Source organism: Bos grunniens, chromosome 16 (genome assembly GCF_055505025.1).
Source record: "Bos grunniens cultivar Pamir isolate PY7600 chromosome 16, Bosgru_T2T1.0, whole genome shotgun sequence".
Classification (NCBI taxonomy): domain Eukaryota; kingdom Metazoa; phylum Chordata; class Mammalia; order Artiodactyla; family Bovidae; genus Bos; species Bos grunniens.
In genome coordinates, this window is record NC_141180.1 from 14772156 (window position 1) to 14795284 (window position 23129).

At 37.0% G+C, this 23129-nt stretch overlaps 1 protein-coding gene across 39 annotated transcripts in view; it reads right to left on the reverse strand.

The window, feature by feature from the left end:
* SWT1 (SWT1 RNA endoribonuclease homolog) overlaps positions 1-23129 on the reverse strand; it is a 107721-nt gene that overhangs the window by 10154 nt on the left and 74438 nt on the right. For 34 of the 39 annotated variants that reach the window (XR_015143135.1, XR_015143133.1, XR_015143132.1 and 31 more), the window contains one exon: positions 1417-1483. The exons of 4 other annotated variants lie outside the window; for them this stretch is intronic. Coding sequence is in view for 18 of the 35 variants with exons in the window: in XM_086343360.1 (XP_086199486.1) it covers positions 1417-1483 (67 nt within the window). In the remaining 17 variants the exon portion in view is untranslated. Of the gene's footprint in view, positions 1-1416; positions 1484-11782; positions 11920-23129 lie in introns of all 39 variants that reach the window. One more of the 39 variants, XR_015143116.1, reaches the window with a different exon arrangement.

The following is a 23129-nucleotide window of genomic DNA, read 5'->3' on the forward strand; positions in this document are numbered from 1 at the left end:
AATAGCTGTAGTTTATCTACTTATGTTATTCTCATTTTAAGATGGGGCAACTGAGACAAGGACAATCAGATAACTCTTCTAAGATTATACTCTTAACTGGCAGCAGAACCAACATTTGAACATGACTAGTTTGACTTCAGAGTCTGTGTTCTTCAACACTAGGTTCTTAATGTAAGATGTGGCATAAAAAAGTTACAGAGGACTTCCTTGGTGTTCCAGTGGTTAAGAATCACCCACCAATGCAGGGTACACGGGTTTGATCCCTGCTCCAGGAAGATTCCACATGCTTCGGAGCAACTAAGCCCATGAGCCTCAACTACGGAGCCTGTGCTCTACAGCCCATGCTCTGTAACAAGAGAAGCCACCACAATGAGAAGCCGGGGCACCACAACTAGAGAAAGCCCTTGCACTTCAACAAAGACCCAGCAGAGCCAAACTAAAAAAAAATTTTTTTTTAAATTTTATTTTGTTTTTAAACTTTACATAATTGTATTAGTTTTGATAACAATAACCCTGTGTACGAGACAGCAAAAGAGACACTGATGTATGGAACAGTCTTATGGACTCTGTGGGAGAGGGAGAGGGTGGGAAGATTTGGGAGAATGGCATTGAAACATGTAAAAATTTTTTAAATTAAGAAAAAAAAAGTTGAAGAGCTAATCAGGAATAAAAGCAAAGAAACACATATAAAGATGTTCAACTTCACAAGAAAAGTGACACGTGAATATATGTCACATTCCTATATTTAGAGTGTTTTAAAAATTAAACACACACACCCTCAAAAAGGAAAGAATATATGCGCACATGGGCAAAGAACTTTAGGCAAACAAAACTGAAGATCAACAGAATACTTTCCTTGGATCAACAAGGATAAGAAAAGCACGAAGATTAATTTACAAAACACACTGGAGCCTCATCAGAGCTTTAATTCCAGGGTCTATGCTGCTGCTATGGAGAAAACTAAATTATAGCTTTCCTTTTCAGTAATCAGTGGTGCTCAACCGGAGGTGGTTCGTCCTCCTTAGGGGCCATCTGGGTATATGAGTTGGGTGCGGTGGGAGGGTATTTTTGGTTGTCACAATGACTGAGAGAGTACTGGCGTTTAGTATCTGAGGATCAGAGATGTTGAAGCATCCTGCAACGTTCCACACAACACAGAAATGCCCTATCCAGCACACCAACAGCGTCCCTGATGGGAAACAGCTCCGTGTTGTCTTAGTATAGGTCTCTACTACATGTGCTCACTTAAGAGAATGAAACACAAAAAATGAATGTCGGGGGCAAACTTTGGTGGCATTTAAGAATTTAAAGTAAACAGCAATTAAATAGCATTCCATTTTAGAACACCTCTGTTTGTTTATATTAAAACTTGATTATAATGGAAATATGATAAACATTTAAAAATATTTTTCCTACCTCATACTTGATTAGGAAGTTATAGAGGGTCTCAATATCCTGATAATTACTGTTGGGGGCCAAAATCCTAAAAAATAAAATATAAACAAAGGAGGGGGAATGAATTGATTTAAGAAAAAAACAAAACAATAGCTTGAACTTTTCTCCCAAAACATATTTATACTGAGAGAGAGACTTTATTCTCAGTATGTATAATAAGCTTATTAAAATGTTTACAACCTTTTGTTGGGTTCTATTTATCAACTAAAGTTATAAACCATGTGCTTACTTCAACAAATATCAATTATAATATTTTTATTTACTTATATTAATATGTCATCAATTAATCAACAACTATTAGCATTCTTATGTGAAATTACAGTTCATATTTTGAGTTACAGTGATACAGATTTTTCAAAAGTTAGATGGGATGTGAAGTATATTTATACTCCTTATCTTTTAAGCAACAGATAAAGATTTCCCACAAAAAAATGCAACCAATGCAAATAGACAAGTGATATAAACTACCATACACATTAAAAAATACTAATAAAGATTATATGAGTAAATTCAAATAATACTGTCTGAACTAACTGCTTAGCAGTCTATGAAAAAGCATCAGTAATCAGACTCTGTCAGTCACTGGAAATAACACTCATCCTTCTAGCAGTAAAGTATTAATTCTCATTTTTTTACACTAAGTACTTTTTAATTCTTTCAAGATGAACAATCTTTTATTTCTTTTAAAAAAGAAAAGGAAAGCAGTCCTCATATTATGGTAAAGTGGTTAAGAGCAATGTCTACCTGGGGATCTGTGTTTTTGAGTGAGTTCTGTGTGACTTATTTTCCTTATCTGTTAAACAAGGAAAGTAGTAGTCTTTACTTCATAGGATCATAGTGAGAATTAAACAAGTTACTATAAGTAAAGTCTTGATGACAGTGTCTGATAACACAGCAAGCACTATATATTGGTACATATAAAAGAGTAACAATGACAACCATTATCATCATCTAATGTCTAATAGTTTCAAGCCACAGAATAAGTACACGATGATTTAACTAATGAGAAATCAAGCCACCCCAATTAATTCTTAAATTCCAAGTGCCTTTTAATTACAACAATGTCTCTTGGCCTTCACATCCTCACCAATGCTTGATGTTGTCAAATATTAGTTAACTGATCTCAATAACATCTTAATTAGATCTTAAAAAGTTGGCCCTTATTAGACTTGCAAGATCGCTTTCATAAAATAATTTTTCAGGATATAGTAAAATTTTAAAATGGATCATACTCCTTTGGAGAAGACACACGCAGAATATCTTTAAGAACATACAAACATCTTCCTAAAAATAAGTTGCACGGAAAAAGTTACTCTCCTAACAAGTTAATTTTAAAATATAAATAATATCAAAACCCAAAAGAAAGAAAAAGCAGACAATAAATACATTGGAAAGGGTCCATAAGTACTTTGTTTTTTAAAATGAGAACAAAGCTATATAGATAAGTTAAACCAATGTTTTACAAAAGCAATGGAAAAAATAATGTGTTCCAATTTTGTAACTAGTGTAAACAAACAATCAGCAACGTGGAGTAATTTACACCCATTCTTTTTTATAACTTTGGAAATAATCCAAACTGTCCATAAAAGAGTTAAAAAAATAAATGAAACAACATGTTTTCTAAGAGTCTTATAAATTTCAAGCTTATATTAGAAAAGAAAGTATGCTCTTTGCCAGAGAATAAAGTAAACATTTCTCTGTCCTGAAATACTTTATAAAAAAATTAGTTTTAGGTAAATCAGTTATTTATCTATAGCAACAAACCATAGCCACAGTATGAAAGAAAATAGAAATAAAGAAGAAATAAAGAAAATAATTACATCATCCTAGTTTTCCAATTAGCAAAAAACTGAAAAAATTGTCAACTCCTGGCATGGTTATATTTTTTAACAGTTTTACTGAGGTACAGTTTACATACCATAAAATTCACTCACTTTAATAATTCAATGATTTTATAAATAAATTTACTGAAATGTACAATGATCTACATTGTACAAACTTAAATACTCAACTATTTGACAAAATAACACAGAATTACCTTCTAACGAGGAAAGGGTTACTGGGATGTCAGCATCATTCACAGATATATTATTGATATAATCAGAATAAAATTATAATGCTATTTTTAAAAACAAGGATATACGTTGTAGGATTTGTTATGAAACCTACTACTCTTAAATGCTACTCTTAAAAAATGTTCTGAGGTAAACAGCCCCAAATTGAGTAGATAATCTTTATTAAAATATACTCAATTAGGGCTTTTAGACTTTAATAAGGCCAATGAACTCTGAGTTTATGAGAATGGAATTTGGCCTGGTATAAACAAAAATTGCCATCTTTTACTAACTGGAAGTACAGTTTGTTGAAAATACACAAAAAAATGAAATGGATAAAAATGGTTTATGGACTTTTATGCCTTAAGTAATTCCCCACACAAAAATTCTTGAGAGGTCAGCCTTCTCTATAGCTTTCTTATTTGTTTTTAAAAAATACCAGCATGAAGACAAAAGAGTCTTAGAATGAAAGTCCTAAAATACCCTTCAGTGGCAACTTTTAAAAAGAATAATAGAAAGAACTAGCCCTTAGAGAAAGTGGCCATTATTTTTTTTATAAATATATCTACATGTTTTCTAAGAGAAATTCCTAACAATCAATAAATACATATCAAATGTATACTATACTCTCAAATGTATATGATACTAAGAGCTATGTGATATAAAAAAATTAGAAGACATGGCTGCCTATCCTCAAGTTGTTATAATCACAAAATTTTACTTTAGAATTTTGGAATCAGAATTGGGGAACAGATTGAAGCAGGATTTAATCTGTAGCTCGAAGATTATTTACAAACCAAGTTAACCACGCTACCTACTTTTCTATACCCCAGCTCCTCATCTGTGAAATGAGGAGAAAGTAGCATTTACTGAATAAGGTTATTATATGAAGCAAATAAAATAATGTGTCTAAAATTAAAATGTTTCGCAGAATTCCTGGCACATGTAAATAAATATTACCTGCTATGAAAACCAGTTTTCAGATACAGAAACCAAGGTTTAGGGTTGTAAAACACTTGCCCAAGACTACAGAGTGGTGGTAGGTACCTAAATCTTTGTTAGTTTGACTCTGGACCCCATGTTTTTATCCACTAATAAAAAAGGATAACCCTTACAACTTGCATTAAGTGATTTTATCAAGTCAAATGAAATAGTCTTTTAAAATCGCCACCCAGTTAAGTTGCCTTTTATCAAATGCTTCTGGCAAACTATTTTGTGTACATTCCAACGCTAAATCTTTGTAGTTGTTAGATCTTTCTCAAAGCCACAAAGGAAGTCAGTAGCAGAACCAACATTCACTAGAAGTTCTCTTAACCACATAAGCACTTTGAGTTCTCCATCGATGAGCAATTAACATTAAGCAAGCAGCATGTTAATCTGAATTAAACAAACTTCATTTCCATCTCATCCAATATTAGATAAATATCTACCCATCTCATTAAAGAAAAAAAAAAAGAGTATGCCACTCAAAAATTTTAATAAGTTAATAAAATAATCTGACTAAAATTAAAAATCAAATAACGTATTAAAATGGACTAATTTTTAAATAAGGATTTTAAAAATTCAAATAAAACTTTCCTCCTAGATAGAAAAAGTAAAGCATCAGACTCAGGAGTGGGGAAATAAGTCTAGAATAGTCAAGTTTAATATCTAACTCTAGAAATTCAAAAGAAGACACAGCATATTCATGGATATTTATAAATCATAACTTACATCCCACAGAACTGAATAAATTATGTTCCTTGCTAGCAAGGCAGTTTAACATTAATATAATATTCTAAATAGTTTTTCATGTTTGAAGAACATTAAAAATAAGCTTAAAATGTAATTATATGACTTATTTTACTCAGCTCACTGTTCATCCATGCTGCTGCTGCTGCTAAGTCACTTCAGTCGTGTCCGACTCTGTGTGACCCCATAGACGTCAGCCCACCAGGCTCCCCCGTCCCTGGGATTCTCCAGGCAAGAACACTGGAGTGGGTTGCCATTTCCTTCTCCATGCCACTCAGGGTTTATCCATGTTGTAGCATCCGTCAGAATTTCCTTCCTTTTTAAGGCTAAATAATATTCCATTGTATGTACATACCTCATTTTGCTTATCTATTTATGGACAAGAATTACTTACACTGGTATGAGCATAGGTATGTAAATATCTCTTTGAGACTATAATCGCAGAACCAGCCCAAACTGGCCCTATCCTGTTTCTAACAAGATACTGAGTTGTTTTTCAGAGACAAACAGAACAAAACCACAAGTCATGCAGCCAAAGCACGCTCAGAAGAGAAAAATTTGACCTCAAGTAACACCCAGAACCAAAGTTTCCCCCCTCCCCGGAATGAAAGGGCCAGATGTGACCAGAACCCTGTCAAAAGTACAGGGTCCATGGTGCAGGAAGATCTGGTTCTGAAGCTGCTGAACCTAATCTCACCACAAATGGACAGGCTCCAAAGCCCTGCCTTGGATACCTGCCCCTCCAGGGCTTCTGCAAACCAACCCTCTTCTAACTCGTGAGCATTCCACCAAACCCCAGAATGAAGAGACAGAATTGAGAGCCATGCCTCCTTGTTTCCTTGCCAGTTAAACCTCACAATAAAGCCCTTTCTCTTCTCAAAAGCTGGTGCCATAGTATTGGCTTATATGCAAATTTGGGCAGCAAGCCCTTTGCTTGATAACAAGACATTATTTTCAATTCTTTTGTGTATATACCTAGAGCAATCAAAATTATAGACAGGAATCAGGTGCTGCCAAGGGCTGGGAGGAAGAAGGAGAAGTTACTATATTTAATGGAAACAGAGTTTCAATTATACAAGATGAAAAGAGTTAGGTTATGGATGTGGTGATGGTTACACAACAATATGAATATATTTAATACTCCATTAACACATTTTTATGCACATGTGCACTCAGTTGTGTCTAACACTTTGCGACCCCACGGACTGTAGCCCGCCAGGCTTCTCTGTCCATGGGATTTCCCAAGAAAGATTACTGGAGTGGGTTGCCATTTCCATTTCCAGGGGATCTTCTCCACCCAGGTATTGAACCGTCATTTCCTGCACTGTAGGCAGATTGCTTACCACTGAGCCACCAGGGAAGCCCTAATACATTTTTAAGAACACTTAAAAATGGTAATGCTATGTGTATTTTACCACAATAAAAAAGTTAATTAAAACAAAGTAAAAATGTTTGTTTATAGCATTATTTTAAAAACTCATTGTACATTCTCCAAAGCTAAGAACCAACTTAAGGCTTATTTTTTACTGTGAATCAACATTATTACTGAGGACACTACTGAGCATCTAACCAGTGCCAGAAAGGGAACAAATGCTATCTCCTTTAATTTCTGCAATTTAACAAAGCAACTATTATTAACTCCATTTTCTAGATTAGGAAACAAATATAAAAAGGTTAATTAACCTGTCTAGGTGACAGAGTTAGTAAATGGATGGAACAAGGATTCAACTTCAGATCATTTTGACCCTTGAGCTCTGTTCTTTTTCTTCAAAATAGTTGCCTTTATCTGTCTGACTTACTTCACTTAGTATGATAATCTCTAGCTCCAGCCATGTTCCTCTTATTTTGATACAGAGACATGCAAACTGAATTTTGCTGCTGATGAATTTAAGCAGTATCACTGATAAACAGAGTGAAAATTTATCAAATCAACAATGAGGACATACTCACCAGGGGAAAAAAGTCTTGGATCTTAAAAGAGTATGTATTTTGGAGTCCTTTACTACAAGCAAAATTAAAATCATGTTTTCTATAGTTAATTTGGTGGAATCAGCTATGTAAGTGGGAGATATACATCAGTCTCAGATTTTAAAAGAACACCATATGTAGTTAAAAATGGTAAAAAATAAATAAATAAAGTTAAACAACTTAAACAAATTTAAACAAAATAAATTATGTTCTGTTTTTCCTTTAGAGTCATTTGCAAGACAAGGAAAGAGGCCTCTGAGGACACTAACCCAGCCAGCATTGCTTGATTCAGCCTCCAAAACTATAAGGAAGCAAATTTCAGTTGTTTATGCTACCCAAGTCTGTACTATTTCCTTATGGCAGCCCTAGCAAATGAACACAGCTGACATCCTAAATACTGTTGGCTCAGCTTTGAGGAGCCACAGATCTCAAGATTAGAAGCAAGATGCACCACTTCCCAGAATGTGAGACTGATGTGGAATTCTCTGAGTAGTTTATTGCAAAATAACTACTTTATTTGCTTTGCTTCATGGCATTGTATTTCCTGCTAAAAAGTAACCTTACTCCTTGAGACGGTGCTGCTGGGGGCCGGTTCTAGGCTTAGCACGAACAACACACTACGAGGGGCCAGAAGTGTGACAAACTAGCTCATTCCTCTTCTACTTAGTGCTGAGACCGCTTAACTAAGTCTTCACAACTAAGTCTTTGAAGAGTATGATGCCCACTATAAGACCAGATACTGCAGTTAAATCTGTATAACAATCATAGTTACTCCTAATACCTTATGAATGTTATTTCCTAGCTGATTAATCCCACCTCATTACCAGGTACTTATCTTTCCACTGTAACATGGCAAATAAGATCTCTCTAGATCAAAAGGAAGGAGTAGAGCCAAGATAAGAGCCAAGAGTGAAAGAAACCTAAGACTGAGGTTCCATCATTTACTGCTGGAAGATTTCAATATATGCAATCAGGGCTGTGACACAATTTTACTACTGCCTTATTATAAGCACATCTCCCTATAATAAAGAAATTGTTTATAACAGATCAAAAATATGAGAGAAATGTTTTATTTAGAATAATTCTGAGGAAAAAATTTGAAGAGTAAAAAAACTCTTGTGATACATACATTTAACTAATCAAGATTGAAAGAGCTTTTAAAATGCATTAGACTTTTTATGAAAAGAAGGCAAACCAAATCACAAGATAACACCTCATACTCATTAGGATTGATGACTATTAAAAAAATAAAAAAAAACATAAAATAACAAGAACTGATGAGGATGTGGAGAAAATGGAACCCTAGTGCACCACTGGTGAGAATGTAAAATGGTGTAACTGCTATGGAAAACAGTATGTGGTTCCTCAACAAAATTAAAAATAGAATTACCACATAATCCAGCAATTCAACTTCTGGATATACCTCCAAAAGAATCAAAAGCAGGGATTCACAGAGATATCTGTATGTTCACGTTCACAGCAGTAATACTCATAAGGGCCAAAGAGCAGAAGCAACCTAAGTGTTCATCAAACACGTGCATTACCATATGTAAAAGAGATGACCAGTGTCAAGTTTGATGCAAGAAGCAGGGCACCCAAAGTCAATGCTCTGGGACAACCCAGAGGGATGGGGTGGGGAGGGAGGTGGGAGGGGGATCCAGGATGAAGGGACATATGTATACCTGTGGCTGATTCATGTTGATGTATGGCAAAACCATCACAATACTGTACAATAATTAACCTCCAATTAAAATAAATAAAATTTTAAAAAATCAATGGATAAACAAAATGTGGTATATACACTTTCCTCGTGCTCAGACAGTAAAGAATCTGCCTGCAACGCAGGAGACCCGGGCTCTATTCCTGGGCGTCAGGAGGATCCCCTGGAGGAGGGAATGGCTATCCACTCCAGTATTCTTGCCTGGAGAACTCCATGATGGAGCAGCCTCGTGGGCTACAGTCCATGGGGTTGCAAAGAGTCGGACACGACTGAGTGACTAACACTTACTGAGCTTTAAAAAGGAAATTCTGACACAGGCGACCAACATGGATGAACTTTGAAAACACTGCATTAAGTGAAATAAGCCTGTCACAAAAGGACAAAAACTGTATGATTTTACTTTTAAGAAGGGAAACCTTAGCAAAAAGGCCTTTCTGAGAAACCGGGAGATTTAAGAATTACTGTAGTGAAAGGGTTAAGAATACTTCATGTATTATTATTACAAAATTACCTTTTTTTGCTGTAACTCTGAGTTTATTTATTATGAATGGCTTTATCTTTTCACATATTATCTAAGAAACATTTATACTGACATTATCTAACTTTTATATTCACTTGACCCATTGTTTTCTCAAGGAAATTTCAAACACAATCTCTTCCCTTGGCTTTGTGATCTACAGTTACACGATGTCCTTCTGCTGTTTCTAGTCTTCATCTCAAAGTCCCCTTGGTCGACTGATAATTAACATCTGCCCCCACACTTTTATGAAATTAACACCAACAAATTCACCAATGACTTCTATGTTGCTCAATCTAATGGACAGTTTTTTTTTTGGCCTCTTGGTAAAACATGACACTATTAAAGATTCCTTCTCTTTTGAAACTCCTTTCTTCTTTTTCTTTTTTCTTTTAATTTGGCTGTACCAAATGGCTCCAAGAATATAAGTTCCCCTACCAGGGATCAAACCTGGATTGTGGCAGTGCAAGTGCTGAGTCCTAACCACTGAACCACCAGGGAATTCCCAGTGCTGCCAAGTCTCTTAAACTTTTCAGTCTTTCTGGTAATTCACCTTCAGTCTGCTTTTACAGATCTGCATATTAACCTGGGTTAATCCATGCTGGCTACACAGGCACTAGCCAAATTAAAAAAGCATAAGCACTCTAACACTGTTTAAAGAAAAATGTCTTAGATCTTCTCATCCTGTTTCTTCCTTTATCCTTTGTTCTCTACTAATTTCCAGTGTGTCCCAGGCTTCTTTCTTGTGGGTGTTCACCTCAAATTTCTAGTGTCACATTTGCCCCTTGGGCTTAAAGATAGTTTCATATATCTCTATTATCCCTCTGGTACTACCTAAGGTACGATGTGTACTCATCCTCTAAAATAAACAGTCATTGTTTTCCTTTCTCCTCTCAATCTTAGAAATACTATTTCCAATCCAAGTATGCTTTGTAAATTCTAAGGCATTTCTAAGATACACAATCAATCCATTACAAAGTAAAAGACTTAAGCAAATTATTTATTTTTAAATGCATCAAAACAACCAGTTTACCTATTTTTTTCTCTATGAATGACCCAATGTGTTGGGTCTGTGTGTGTGTGTGTGTGTGTGTGTGTGTGTGTGTGTATGTATGTGTGTGTGTTAGTTGCTCAGTCATGTCCAACTCTTTGGGACCCCATGGACTATAGCCCACCAGGCTCCTCTGTCCATGGAATTCTCCAGGCAAGAATACTGGAGTGGCAAGCCATTTCCTTCTCTAGGGATCTTTTAGACCCAAGGATCGAACCCAGGTTTCCTTGATCTCCTGCACTGGCAGGCAGATTCTTCACTGTCTGAGCACCAGGGAAGCCCCACGTATTAGTACATGGATGCTAAGTTCACCTTGACCTAGTCTGGTCCATAAGACGGAAATTTTTATTCAAGCTTTAAGACAGGTCTTCACTCTTCCAAATTATGTGATGCTGTCTGTCGGCAGTATCACCTCAGACAGTTTTCTTTCCTGCTTTTATTACCCCAGTTGTTTCATTTGTTAAAAACTGTCTCTTGGGACAAGACCATCTACCAATAAAATCTTTTGGGGATACTCATTTCAACCAAGCAGACTCATTCTCCTCTCAGAAAAATAAAAGGTAGAAAAAGGTAAGTTTAGAAAAACAGAAGAAGAAAATGAATTGAATTCTAAGGCAAAGATATTTTGTACTTTTGTCGGTTATTTAATATTCTTTTTTAGGCCACCCTGTGAGGCATATATGATCTTGGTTCCCTCGCCAGGGTTCGAATTGGGGCCCCGTGCTTTGGGAGAACTGAGTCTTAACCACTGGACCATCAGGGAAGTACCAACGTTCTTTTCAATTAAATTTAGAAATTTTCTAAAGTTCTATGAAACCAACTAAAAAAATATCTCTTGAATATAATTAACTTTAAATTTTTCAGTCAGAAAGTTTAGGGTATTTAGAAGTGAGTTCTCTAGACCAAGACCAATTTCAATAGGTCATTCTGCTAAGTATAAACCATATGACCTTAGGCAATGACATTATCCCTGTAATCCTACTTTCCAAAGTATAAAGTGGCTGTGATAGTGAAACCCTCCCTGAACCCATAGGTTATAACAGAAACTGTTATAACAGACTAACAAGTTCTTGAGCTTATCTTACAGAAGAGCAGATAAGGTAACAGCTTCTTAAAAACCCTTCCACTGACAGCTGACAACCTATTTTCAAGATGATAAAAGATAATGAAATTATATTTTCAAAGTGCCTAGGGAAAATAACTGTCAACCTACAACCTACACACAGTTAAACAGCAATCAATAATGAAAGCAAAACAACACTTTCAGTCAGAATGAGAGCATTTACCACTAACAGATCTTTGGTAAAAGAACTGCTGAAAATTTTGCTTCATCCCTTATGTTTCTTCTTATAATATTAACATTGACATTTCTCTTCCATCAATAGGTAGGGTCTATGGCGGTGCCCCATCCATCTAGGCAGGTCTGTGACAACAAAGATGACATAATTTGAGGCAATGTCATTAAAAGCAATATACCGACCACCTGATATTTTGGGATGATCTTGGAAACCAACCTTCTGTTTGGGAGGAAGCTGAGCCTACATGGAGATGCTACATGTTCGTGTTCTAGCTGATAGCCAGCATCAGACAGCTTTAGAGATGACTCCATATGCTGTTTGACCACAACCACACAAGAGATCTCAAGTAAGAACTGCCCTCATGTGTCTAGTCAAGCCCTAAAACCATCAGACAAAATACGTAATTGACTGCTATTCTGTAAGCCAGTAAGTTTTAGGATTTAGAAATAATGGACCTAGAAATGAAGGCTGAGGTAAGGGAAATAACCATCAACTAGATAAAACAGCAAAGTACGGAATTTCTTTTAAGCTAATCTTTTGGTTGGTTTTGCCACTTTTTTCTTTTTGCTTAGTCATACATTCATTAGCTTTAGAGTGAAGGTTCCTCCTGTAAAGTCCAATGGTATCTCAGTTGAATCAAGAGAGAATATTTTCCATATCTCAGCATGAGAAGAGATTAGTACCTCTGTTGGTATAGACAGATATGATCATCACAGCAGGAACTGACCACTCCAGAGACGAGGTAAGACATAGACCTGAGGTGGAATATAGAAATCCACAAGGGATAGGTGTATAAACAATGGGCCCTTCCTAATGAGTCATTCTGTCTAGGTACAGAAGTACCGAAGTTGAAGAACTTGCAATTAAATTTCTGAACATGGAATTCTATTTTAAGTGACTTTTCAGTAGAAAGTTGAAAATACATAGGTATGAAAACTGGATTGGCCTAGGTTATAATAAAATATGTCTGCAACTTCTTTAAAAATTACACACTTATGAAAGAAATTTAATTCCTGATTAAAGGTTCTGAAAATAAGTTAGACTTTCTTTGCTTTGTTTGAGGACAGATGGTTACTTCCACATTAGGCCCTGAGCCTATATATGTAAAGGAAGCATAACAAATACACCTTAATTGAATGGAACACACTGGACTGAAGAATGTTTCTACATACAAACTACTTTATAGGATCACATCTACTTCTTGTAATCTTTTACAATTATTTCCAAACAATCTGGAGGAACTGTTGAATTTTTGAAAATAAGGATAGTAATCACAGGACTTCCCTGGCAGTCCAGTGTTTAGAACTCCATGTTTCCACTGCAGGGAGCATGGGTTTAGTCCCTGGCCGGCCAACTGAGATCCCTCATGCCACAAGGCATGGCCAAAAACAAACAAACAAACACCAATAGCAATCATGTAGTATGATGGTCCTATGGTACAGAGGCACACCACGATACAGGAAATTTCGAAACATTAAAAATCCTTTTTTCCTTCGCCAGATATTCCCATTTTCTCTCCTTTGCTCTTCTAGTCCTTCCAATAGCACTGAAATTAAACTGTGTATATTAAATTTTGTTTGAAATGGCTAAAGTGGCTCCTGTTTTCCTTACTGAGCAATGCCTGAAACAGTATTTTGTTACCAGAAGAAGAGTTACTCAGTTTAATAGTGGAGAAACCAGCACCACTTATTTCCCTTTATTCTTGGATCTACATATTCTAAGGGAGAAATGGCACCATACATAGCTATTTGTCTCTCTTTGTTTCATACATTAGCTAGGACAGCACCCTAACTTCATAGGTTACAACTCGTATGTGAAATAAGTCTTTTACAGTGTTTACCAAGCTAGTTCCTTAGATTAGTATATGATAAAGTCAGTGAATTCCATGTAGCCAGAGCTGTACCTCTTTTGCTGAAAAACTAGTTTCTTAGTTTTGTACTGGCTATCAAGACAGTGGCCAAGAAATTCCTTAAATCAACAGATGGAGTTGCAGATACAAATACTGCAGTGCTGCTGCTGCTGGTGCTGTCACTTCAGTCGTGTCTGACTCTGTGCAACCCCACAGACGGCAGCTCACCAGGCTCCCCCGTCCCTGGGATTCTCTAGGCAAGAACACTGGAGTGGGTTGCCATTTCCTTCTCCAATGCATGAAAGTGAAAAGTGAAAGTGAAGTCGCTCAGCCGTGTCCGACTCAGCGACCCATGGACTGCAGCCTATCAGGCTCCTCCATCCATGGGATTTTCCAGGCAAGAGTCCTGGTGTGGGTTGCTATTGCCTTCTCGAAATACCGCAGTGAGAGAAGTTAATTCCATATTTTAAAGAAGTGTCTATTCCAGTGAAGACAAATCACTGCCGCCTTCATGATGGAAGGGATCATCACTGCCACTGTGGTTTGATGATCCCTTAGGGAATAGTGCCTTTTAGGATGCCTCTTCTGTTTGAAATTTGCCTCTTCTGTTGGAAATTTGGGCTCTCAACAGTGGTAGTAGCCAGAGCAGCCTTAATGAGAAGAAGTCCCACATTTGAGCTCAAGTTGTTGAGAGCCCAGGCTGCCACTGTCCCTTTGCATATCAGCTCACTGACCAAATACTCGGGTGGGTAGGTGAAAAGGCTGATTGATATCCACAGGACAGCTGGTCTTGTCCATTTGATTACTGACAGTCTCCTCTGCAGTAGGTAGCCTCTGATGAGCATTCACACGGGACACAAATACTCTGATACTCTATGCCCATCATACCTCTATGTGCCCATTACACATCTCTTCTCCAGACTTTCCTGTCACTAAAACAAAGTGACAGCAGCAGCAGCAGGGATTAGTATTAACTCAGATCTAGTAACCTCCTGCTGCTGCTACTGCTGCTAAGGCGCTTCAGTCGTGTCCGACTCTGTGCGACCCCATAGATGGCTGCCCACCAGGCTCCCCCGTCCCTGGGATTCTGCAGGCAAGAACACTGGAGTGGGCTGCCATTTCCTTCTCCAATGCATGAAAGTGAAAAGTAAAGTGAAGTTGCTCAGTCGTGTTCGACTCTTAGCGACCCCATGGACTGCAGCCCACTCCGTCCACGGGATTTTCCAGGCAAGAGTACTGGAGTGGGTTGCCACTGCCTTCTCCTAGTAACCTCCTAAAAAGTATATTTCACTTTTTCTAGGATAGAGTCACCCTGATAAATGAATGCAAATCCTTCTACAGAAGATACTACCTTGTACTCCAATGTGGGGCTTATCAGGCCCGCCTGCCAATATGTGGGTTTGATCTCTGTCGGGAAGAGTCTCTGAAGGAGGGCATGGTAACCCATTCCAGTATTCTTGCCTGGAGAATCCCACGGACAGAAAAGCCTGGCAGGCTACAGTCCATAGGGTCACAAAGACTCGGACATGACTGAAGTTGACTTAGCATGCATGCATGCACATACTCCAATGGTGTACAACAGTACTCACACTTCTTCATCTAGTTATCAAAAGTTTAAATAAAATATGTATAAAATACAATCTTTAATATAAAAATATATTTTTGATGACTATTTATTTTAGCTCAACAATTAAGTTGGGGAAAATATATAGCTATGTGATTGTCAAAAACTAATCTAGCTTAATGTTAGCAAAAAATAAATATTAATTGGAAAATTTACAACTTATAGTTCCAGTTACATTATTATTACAGGTAAGTATATGTTGATTCTTGAAGATTTATGCCTTATTCACAAGGACTGGACCATCAGAATGTAACATAATTCCAGGGGTTTCCAATGTATAGTAAATATTTATTATCTTCTATGTAAAAAACATTGTCCTGAGTTGGACTCAACCTCTTATATTACTGGAAACAGTTTTACTGATTGCATCACCTCTCACAATGGGTAGATGGTTTGGCCGAGTACAGTGTTAAAAGTTCTTTAGAGGCACAAGTGGATATTTCTCAAAATAGATTGAGACTAATCCTAGAGTCTAGGGTACACTCTAACTTTAAACCTTTTGTACAACTTTATAACGAGGAATTAGAACTGATCATCTGCCTTTATCCATACATTCACTATACACTTACTACTTAAGTTAAAATTATTATGATCTCCCTTACTGAGTACCTTTGATTCCCCCTAAACCCCACCATTTCCTTTATTCTACTTATATTTAATCCCACTGATTTAGTCAGTCATTTATCCCATCTGCTTCTCTGAAAACTGGAGTGGTTGGTAGTTTTAGCACTTCTTAGAAGACTTGATAGCAGGGAATTTTCAGTAAATATCAGATCAGTAAGTCATTAGGTAGAAATAACCAGTTATAAAACAAAAGGAAAATGTTAAAGTATTGATTTTAAATGAAAACAACTCTATAAACAAATTATTTATCTCCAAGAAGTCATCTTCCTTTATATTTGACTATTTGATTCTGGTGTGATCAAAAAGTTTGTAATGGGAAATATATAGCTTCATCACTGTTAATAGAACTGGATTTTATTGACTAAAACAAAAGAACATTAACACCGAGAAATGCTTTAGGGGTAACAGGAATAACTGGCATTACAACGCTGATATTTAGGATAAAAATAAAGGTCCTTATTGCCTATTCTTGAATTACAAATGCTAGGAAGCACACATAAGAGCTTCAGATATTTAAAATGAAATTAGTTATTTTAAAACATAAGTCATGGATGATCTATTACCTTCAATAGCATTAAAGAGAAAGGTTAAATAAATATCAGCTGGTGCTGGATAATTGAGTCAGACTGATATGTGGATGGACATGGAACAAAAGACTGGTTCCAAATAGGAAAAGGAGTACGTCAAGGCTGTATATTGTCACTCTGCTTATTCAACTTTTATGCAGAGTACATCATGAGAAATGCTGGGCTGGAAGAAACATGAGCTGGAATTAAGACTGCCGGGAGAAATATCAATAACCTCAGATATGGCAGAAAGCAAAGAAGAATTAAAGAGCCTCTTGATGAAAGTGAAAGAGGAGAGTGAAAAAGTTGGCTTAAAGCTCAACATTCAGAAAACGAAGATCATGGCATCTGGTCCCATCACTTCATGGCAAATAGACGGGGAAACTGGCTGACTTTATTTTTTTGGGCTCCAAAATCACTGCAGATGGTGACTGCAGCCATGAAATTAAAAGATGCTTACTCCTTGGAAGAAAAGCTATGACCAACTTAGATAGCATATTAAAAAGCAGAGACGTTATTTTGTCAACAAAGGTCCGTCTAGTCAAGGCTATGGTTTTTCCAGTGGTCATGTATGGATGTGAGAGTTGGACCATAAAGAGGGCTAAGCGCAGAAGAATTGATGCTTTTGAACTGTGTGGTGTTGGAGAAGACTCTTGAGAGTCCCATGGACTGCAAGGAGATCCAACCAGTCCATCCTAAGGGAAATTGGTCCTGGGTGTTCACTGGAAGGACTGATGTTAAAGCTGAAACTCCATATTTTGGCCATCTGATGCAAAGAGCTGACTCGTTTGAAAAGACCCTGATGTTCGGAAAGACTGAAGGCAGGAGGAGAAGGGGATGACAGAGGATGAGATGGTTGGATGGCATCAATGACTCAATGGACATGAGTTCGGGTAAACTCTGGGAGTTGGTGATGGACAGGGAGGCCTGGCGTGCTGTGGTACATGGAGTTGAAAGAGTCAGACACGACTGAGCGACTGAACTGAACTGCTACGTGGATACCACATATTTTGTCAGCTAATTTAATATAAATTTTACTATACATTTGGTATGTTATGTTAAAGTTTATCAAACTATAATAGAGATACCACAAAAAGCTTTTACTCTTTTTATTTTATATAAGACATGTCTTCTTATATAGGAAAAGTGTGCTTATATTCCTTAAGTCTCAGTCATTCCCATTAGATCTCATCTTTCCTTCTACTAAACCTAATTTAGACAGCTGATACAGAGAAATTAGAATTAATCAATTAATGATAACATAGGATCCCAAAAAGCAATTTGGGCAAATTATTGGAGGTTCCATCATCTGTTCTAGACATAATTACCATTTTTATCTCCTCAATATGTTTGTCCAGTCTTTCTCCTTCCTCCTGATTTTATTCTTTACCCATTTCTTAGCTTGTACTCTCTCTTCTGTATCTTTATGGATACTCTACATTATCTATTCATCTAATGTCATAATGTAGTACTATCAGAACCATTTAGCCCTAAAAGAAGTTGCCCTCCATCAGACAGACTATACTCACTCAGTTATTTGACAGCTCCCCCATGTTTTTTGTTTTTTACTATCTACCATGCTCAGAGGTTAAAGCGTCTGCCTCTAATGTGGGAGACCTGGGTTCGATCCCTGGGTCGGGAAGATCCCCTGGAGAAGAAAATGGCAACCCACTCCAATATTCTTGCCTGGAGAATCCCATGGACAGAGGAACCTGGTGGGCTACAGTCCACGGGGTCGTAAAGAGTTGGACACGACTGAGCAACTTAACTTTAACTTTCACATTCATGTGTGATACAGGTATAGATCTAGATATAGGAAAGTAAAACAAACAAACAAACAAAAGTAAGTAAATTTCCTGCCCTAAAAGTGTCAAAATTAGGGAGCTGAATATGAAATAAACTGTGAAAGTTAAGTGCAAAATGATGGCATGGAGGGTGAAGCCACTAAAGCCATTCATTTTAAAATAAAAGATGTATTATTTTCTCATATACTGACTGATACACTTGGTGACGGACAGGACATGGGGTACATGAAAAATTTGATAAAGAGGTGCATTGATATCTGGGGAGTTGTGGAAACTCTAATGGAGGACGGGAGGTGAAGTCTAATTATCTAAGGCCAGGTAGCTCAGTGGTAAAGAATCCGTCTGCCAATGCAGGAGAAGCAGGAAATGTTGGATCGATCCCTGGGTTGGGAAGATCCCTTGGAGGAGGAAAGGCAACCCACTCCAGTATTCTTGCCTGGAAAACCCATGGACAGAGGAGCCAGGCGGGCTACAGTCCATGGGGCTGCAGTCAGACGCGACTGAGCACCTAAACGTGCCACACACACACACGCAAAGGCCAAGCCTCAAAAAAGTAGGTCAGACCTAAACTTGGATAAACCGCTCCACTCTACATAAGGAAAAATTTTTTTATCAACAGCTGATCATCTTGCCAAAGGAACGCATTGGTTATAGCAAACACCCTCTTCCAGCAACACAAGAGATGACTCCACACATGGACATCACCAGATGCCCAATACTGAGATCAGATTGATTATATTCTCTGCAGCCAAATATGGAGAAGCTCTATACATTCAGCAAAAACAAGACCAGGAGCTGACTGTGGCTCAGATTATGAACTCCGTACTGCCAAATTCAGACTTAAATTGAAGAAAGTAGGGAAAACCACTAGACCATTCAGGTATAACCTAAATCAAATCCCTTACAATTATACAGTGGAAGTGACAAATAGATTCAAGGGATTAGATCTGACTGACAGAGTGCCTGGAGAACGATGGACGGAGGTTTGTAACATTGTACAGGAGACTGTAATCAAGACCATCCCCAAGAAAAAGAGACGCAAAAAGGCAAAATGGCTGTCTGAGGAGGCCTTACAAATAGCTATGAAAAGAAGAGAAGTGAATGTCAAAGGAGAAAAGGAAAGATATACCCATTTGAATGCAGAGTTCCAAAGAATAGCAAGGAGAGATAAGAAAGCCTTCCTCAGAGATCAGTGCAAAGAAATAGAGGAAAACAATAAAATAAGAAAGACTAGAGATCTCTTCAAGAAAATGAGTGATACCACGGGAACATTTCACGCAAAGATGGGCACAATAAAGTACAGAAATGGTATGGACCTATCAGAAGCAGAAGATATTAAGAAGAGGTGCCAAGAATACACAGAAGAACTATACAAAAAAGATCTTGATGACCCAGATAATCACAATGGTGTGATCATTCACCTAGAGCCAGATATCCTGGAATGTGAAGTCAAGTGGACCTTAGGAAGCATCAGGACGAACAAAGCTAGTGAAGGTGATGGAATCCCAGCTGAACTACTTCAAATCCTAAAAGTTGATGCTGTAAAGTGCTGCACTCAATATGCCAGCAAATTTGGAAAACTCAGCAGTGGCCACAGAACTGGAAAAGGTCAGTTTTCATTCCAATCCCAAAGAACAGCAATGCCAAAGAATGTTCAAACTACTGCGCAATTGCACTCATCTCACACGCTAGCAAAGTAATGCTGAAAATACTCAAAGCTAGACTTCAACAGTATGTGAACTGTAAACTTCCAGATGTTCAAGCTGGATTTAGAAGAGGCAGAGGAACCAGAGATTAAATTGCCAACATCCGCTGGATCATAGAAAAAGCAAGAGGATTCCAGAAAAACATCTACTTCTGCTTCACTGACGACTCTAAAGCTTTTGACGATGTGGATCACAACAAACTGTTGAAAATTCTTCAAAAGATGGGAGTAACAGATCACCTTACCTGCCTCCTGAGAAGTCTGTATGCAGGTCAAGAAGTAACAGAACCAAACATGGAACAATGGACTGGTTCCAAATTGGGAAAGGAGTATGTCAAGACTGTATATTGTCACCTTGCTTATTTAACTTATATGCAGAGTACATCATGTGAAATGCCAGGCTGGATGAAGCACAAGCTGGAATTGAGACTGCCAGGAGAAATACCAATAACCTCAGATATGCAGATGACACCACCCTTATAGCAGAAAGGAAAGATGAACTAAAGAGCCTCTTGGTGAAAATGAAAGAGGAGAGTGAAAAAGCTGGCTTAAAACTCAACATTCAAAAAATGGAGATTATGGTATTCAGTCCTATCACTTCATGGCAAATAGATGGAGAAACGATGGAAACCGTGACAGACATTATGTTTCTGGGCTCCAAAATCACCGCAGATGGTGACTGCAGCCATGAAATTAAAAGATGCTTGCTCCTTGGAAGAAAAGCTATGAACAATCTAGACAGAATATTAAAAAGCAGAGACATTACTTTGCTAACAAAGGTCCATTTAGTCAAAGCTATGATTTTTCCAGTAATCATGTACGGATGTGAGAGTTGGACTATAAAGAGAGCTGAGTGCCAAAGAATTGATGCTTTTGAACTGTGGTGTTGGAGAAGACTCTTGAGAGTCCCTTGGACTGCAAGGAGATCCAACCAATCAAACCTAAAGGAAATCAGTCCTGAATATTCATTGGAAGGACTGATGTTGAAGCTGAAACTCCAATATTTTGGCCACCTGATGTGAAGATCTGACTCATTTGAAAAGACCCTGATGCTGAGAAAGATTGTAGGTGGGAGGAGAAGAGGACGACAGAGGATAAGGTGGTTGGATGGCGTCACTGACTCAATAGACATGAGTTTGAGTAAACTCTGGAAGTTGGTGATGGACAGGGAGGCCTGACATGCTGCAGTCCATGGGATCACAAAGAGTCAGACACAACTGAGCAACTGAATTGAACTGAACTATAGTCTATGGGGTCGCAAAGAGTTGGACACGACTGACTGACTGAATTGGACTGAACTGATCATCTTGCCCACAGCAATGAGTTGAGATGCTGAAAAGTCACTAATTTTTAGGTCTTTATTTTCCACATCTTTCAATAAACTTTTGTTTCAGCAATTAACTTAACCTATAAAACAGCCTAAAGAATGTTATCTTTGTATCAAATGAAGAATCTTTTCTAAATAACCTTTCTAAAATCTCAGGTTGGCTATCAAAACAGATAATATTAAGTTAATAAAATTTTCTCTCAAATACAACTCCATACTCTTTGAAGCTACTATCATTATCAATTAGTAGGATTGATAGATATAAAGTGTTACTCACTCAGTCGTATTCAACTCTTTGCAACCCCATGAACTGTAGCCCACCAGGCTCCTCTGTCCATGGGATTCTCCAGGCAAGAATACTGGAGTGGGTTGCCATTTCCTCCTCTGATAGATATAAAAAACTGCTGTAATTGTAGGATTCTTTATCCCTGGAATTATGCATGGCTATATCAGTGTATGTTTTGTTCTTATGTTAAAATGGGGTAAGAGAGTAATAGGAAAATTATTTCTTTTGAGACTTAATAAGAAAATATATATGTAAATAACACACACACAACCTCAAGCTTTGTGACTGGATTTTAATTGTTTTGGAAAACCAGCTCTATAAAGTATTTCAAACCAAAGCCACAGGAATGTAATGGATGTTACAAAGGTTTTGAAGATTATTAAGCATTTGAAGATGATAAAAATTAATCATCTTCCTTTTCTAAATTCAAGCAGAAGTCTCCTTTTCCAAAATCATATTCTATGATCACAAATGAATGCCCATACAAGATAAGATTATGTCCAAGGCACCATTTGGTACTCAGTCTATATTTAAAAATCACCAAATCAAATATGACAGCTAAAAAAAAAATCTAAGCTTAAGAGATAAAAATTAATTAAACTTTGGATACCCCGTCACAGAAAAAAATTCCCTCTGCAGAAAGTGCCAAGTTATTTATAACTCTCTCCCAAAAGACTCCAAATATGAGACTGAGAAAACATTCATTATTTCAACCACTTCATCCATAGATACATGAGCTAGAAATCCAGAGTTCATGAAATTGACACAGAAATACAGAATTTTACATATTAAATCAAGTGATAAAATGAATATTCACACGAGCATGATCTAGTTATAGTTTTGAATTCAAAGGCTACAGTTGGGTTTTTTTTCCTTTTTAATAATTTCAACCTTTTTTATAAATAAGGTAGATTATATGATTAAAAATCCAGGTCGATTACAATTTCCTAGCTTCACTCTCCCCCTGTCCTCTCAGCTTCTAAACTAAGCAGATCACCACCTACTTCACAAACACAAAAACACACATTCATTGTTGTTTTGAGTATTATCTTTCAGGTTGAAGCTGCACACATTTATAGTATGCCTCAGATTTGCATTACATGACTGGTTTACTTAACTTTGTAGAGGTGTCGATTTAAGCACAGGACATGTAATGTTTTTTTATTAATGTATAAGTAGAAGTTTTCTTAGTTCTAGTATTTGCCATATGACTCTAATTAATTTTTCACTCCAAGTGAAGCTTTGTAATTTTCATATCCTCAGCAAAAGGTTTTTGTTATCTTGAGAATGACTTGACCAATCTAGACATAAATTCACTAAACTATAAAATGAGACTAGATAGTACTGACCTAAAAAATAAATCTTACAACACTTTTGTCTATATGGAAAGAATATTGACTGATTCACTAGTGTTTATATAAGAAAATATTAACAAAAGTGCTGAAATTAACCCTATAAACATATAAAAGGAAAGATAAGAAAGAAGCAATTTCTAAACCAAATAAGTTAGCTAAGTTCACTCTCGTACACAAGAAAAAAGTGTGCATAA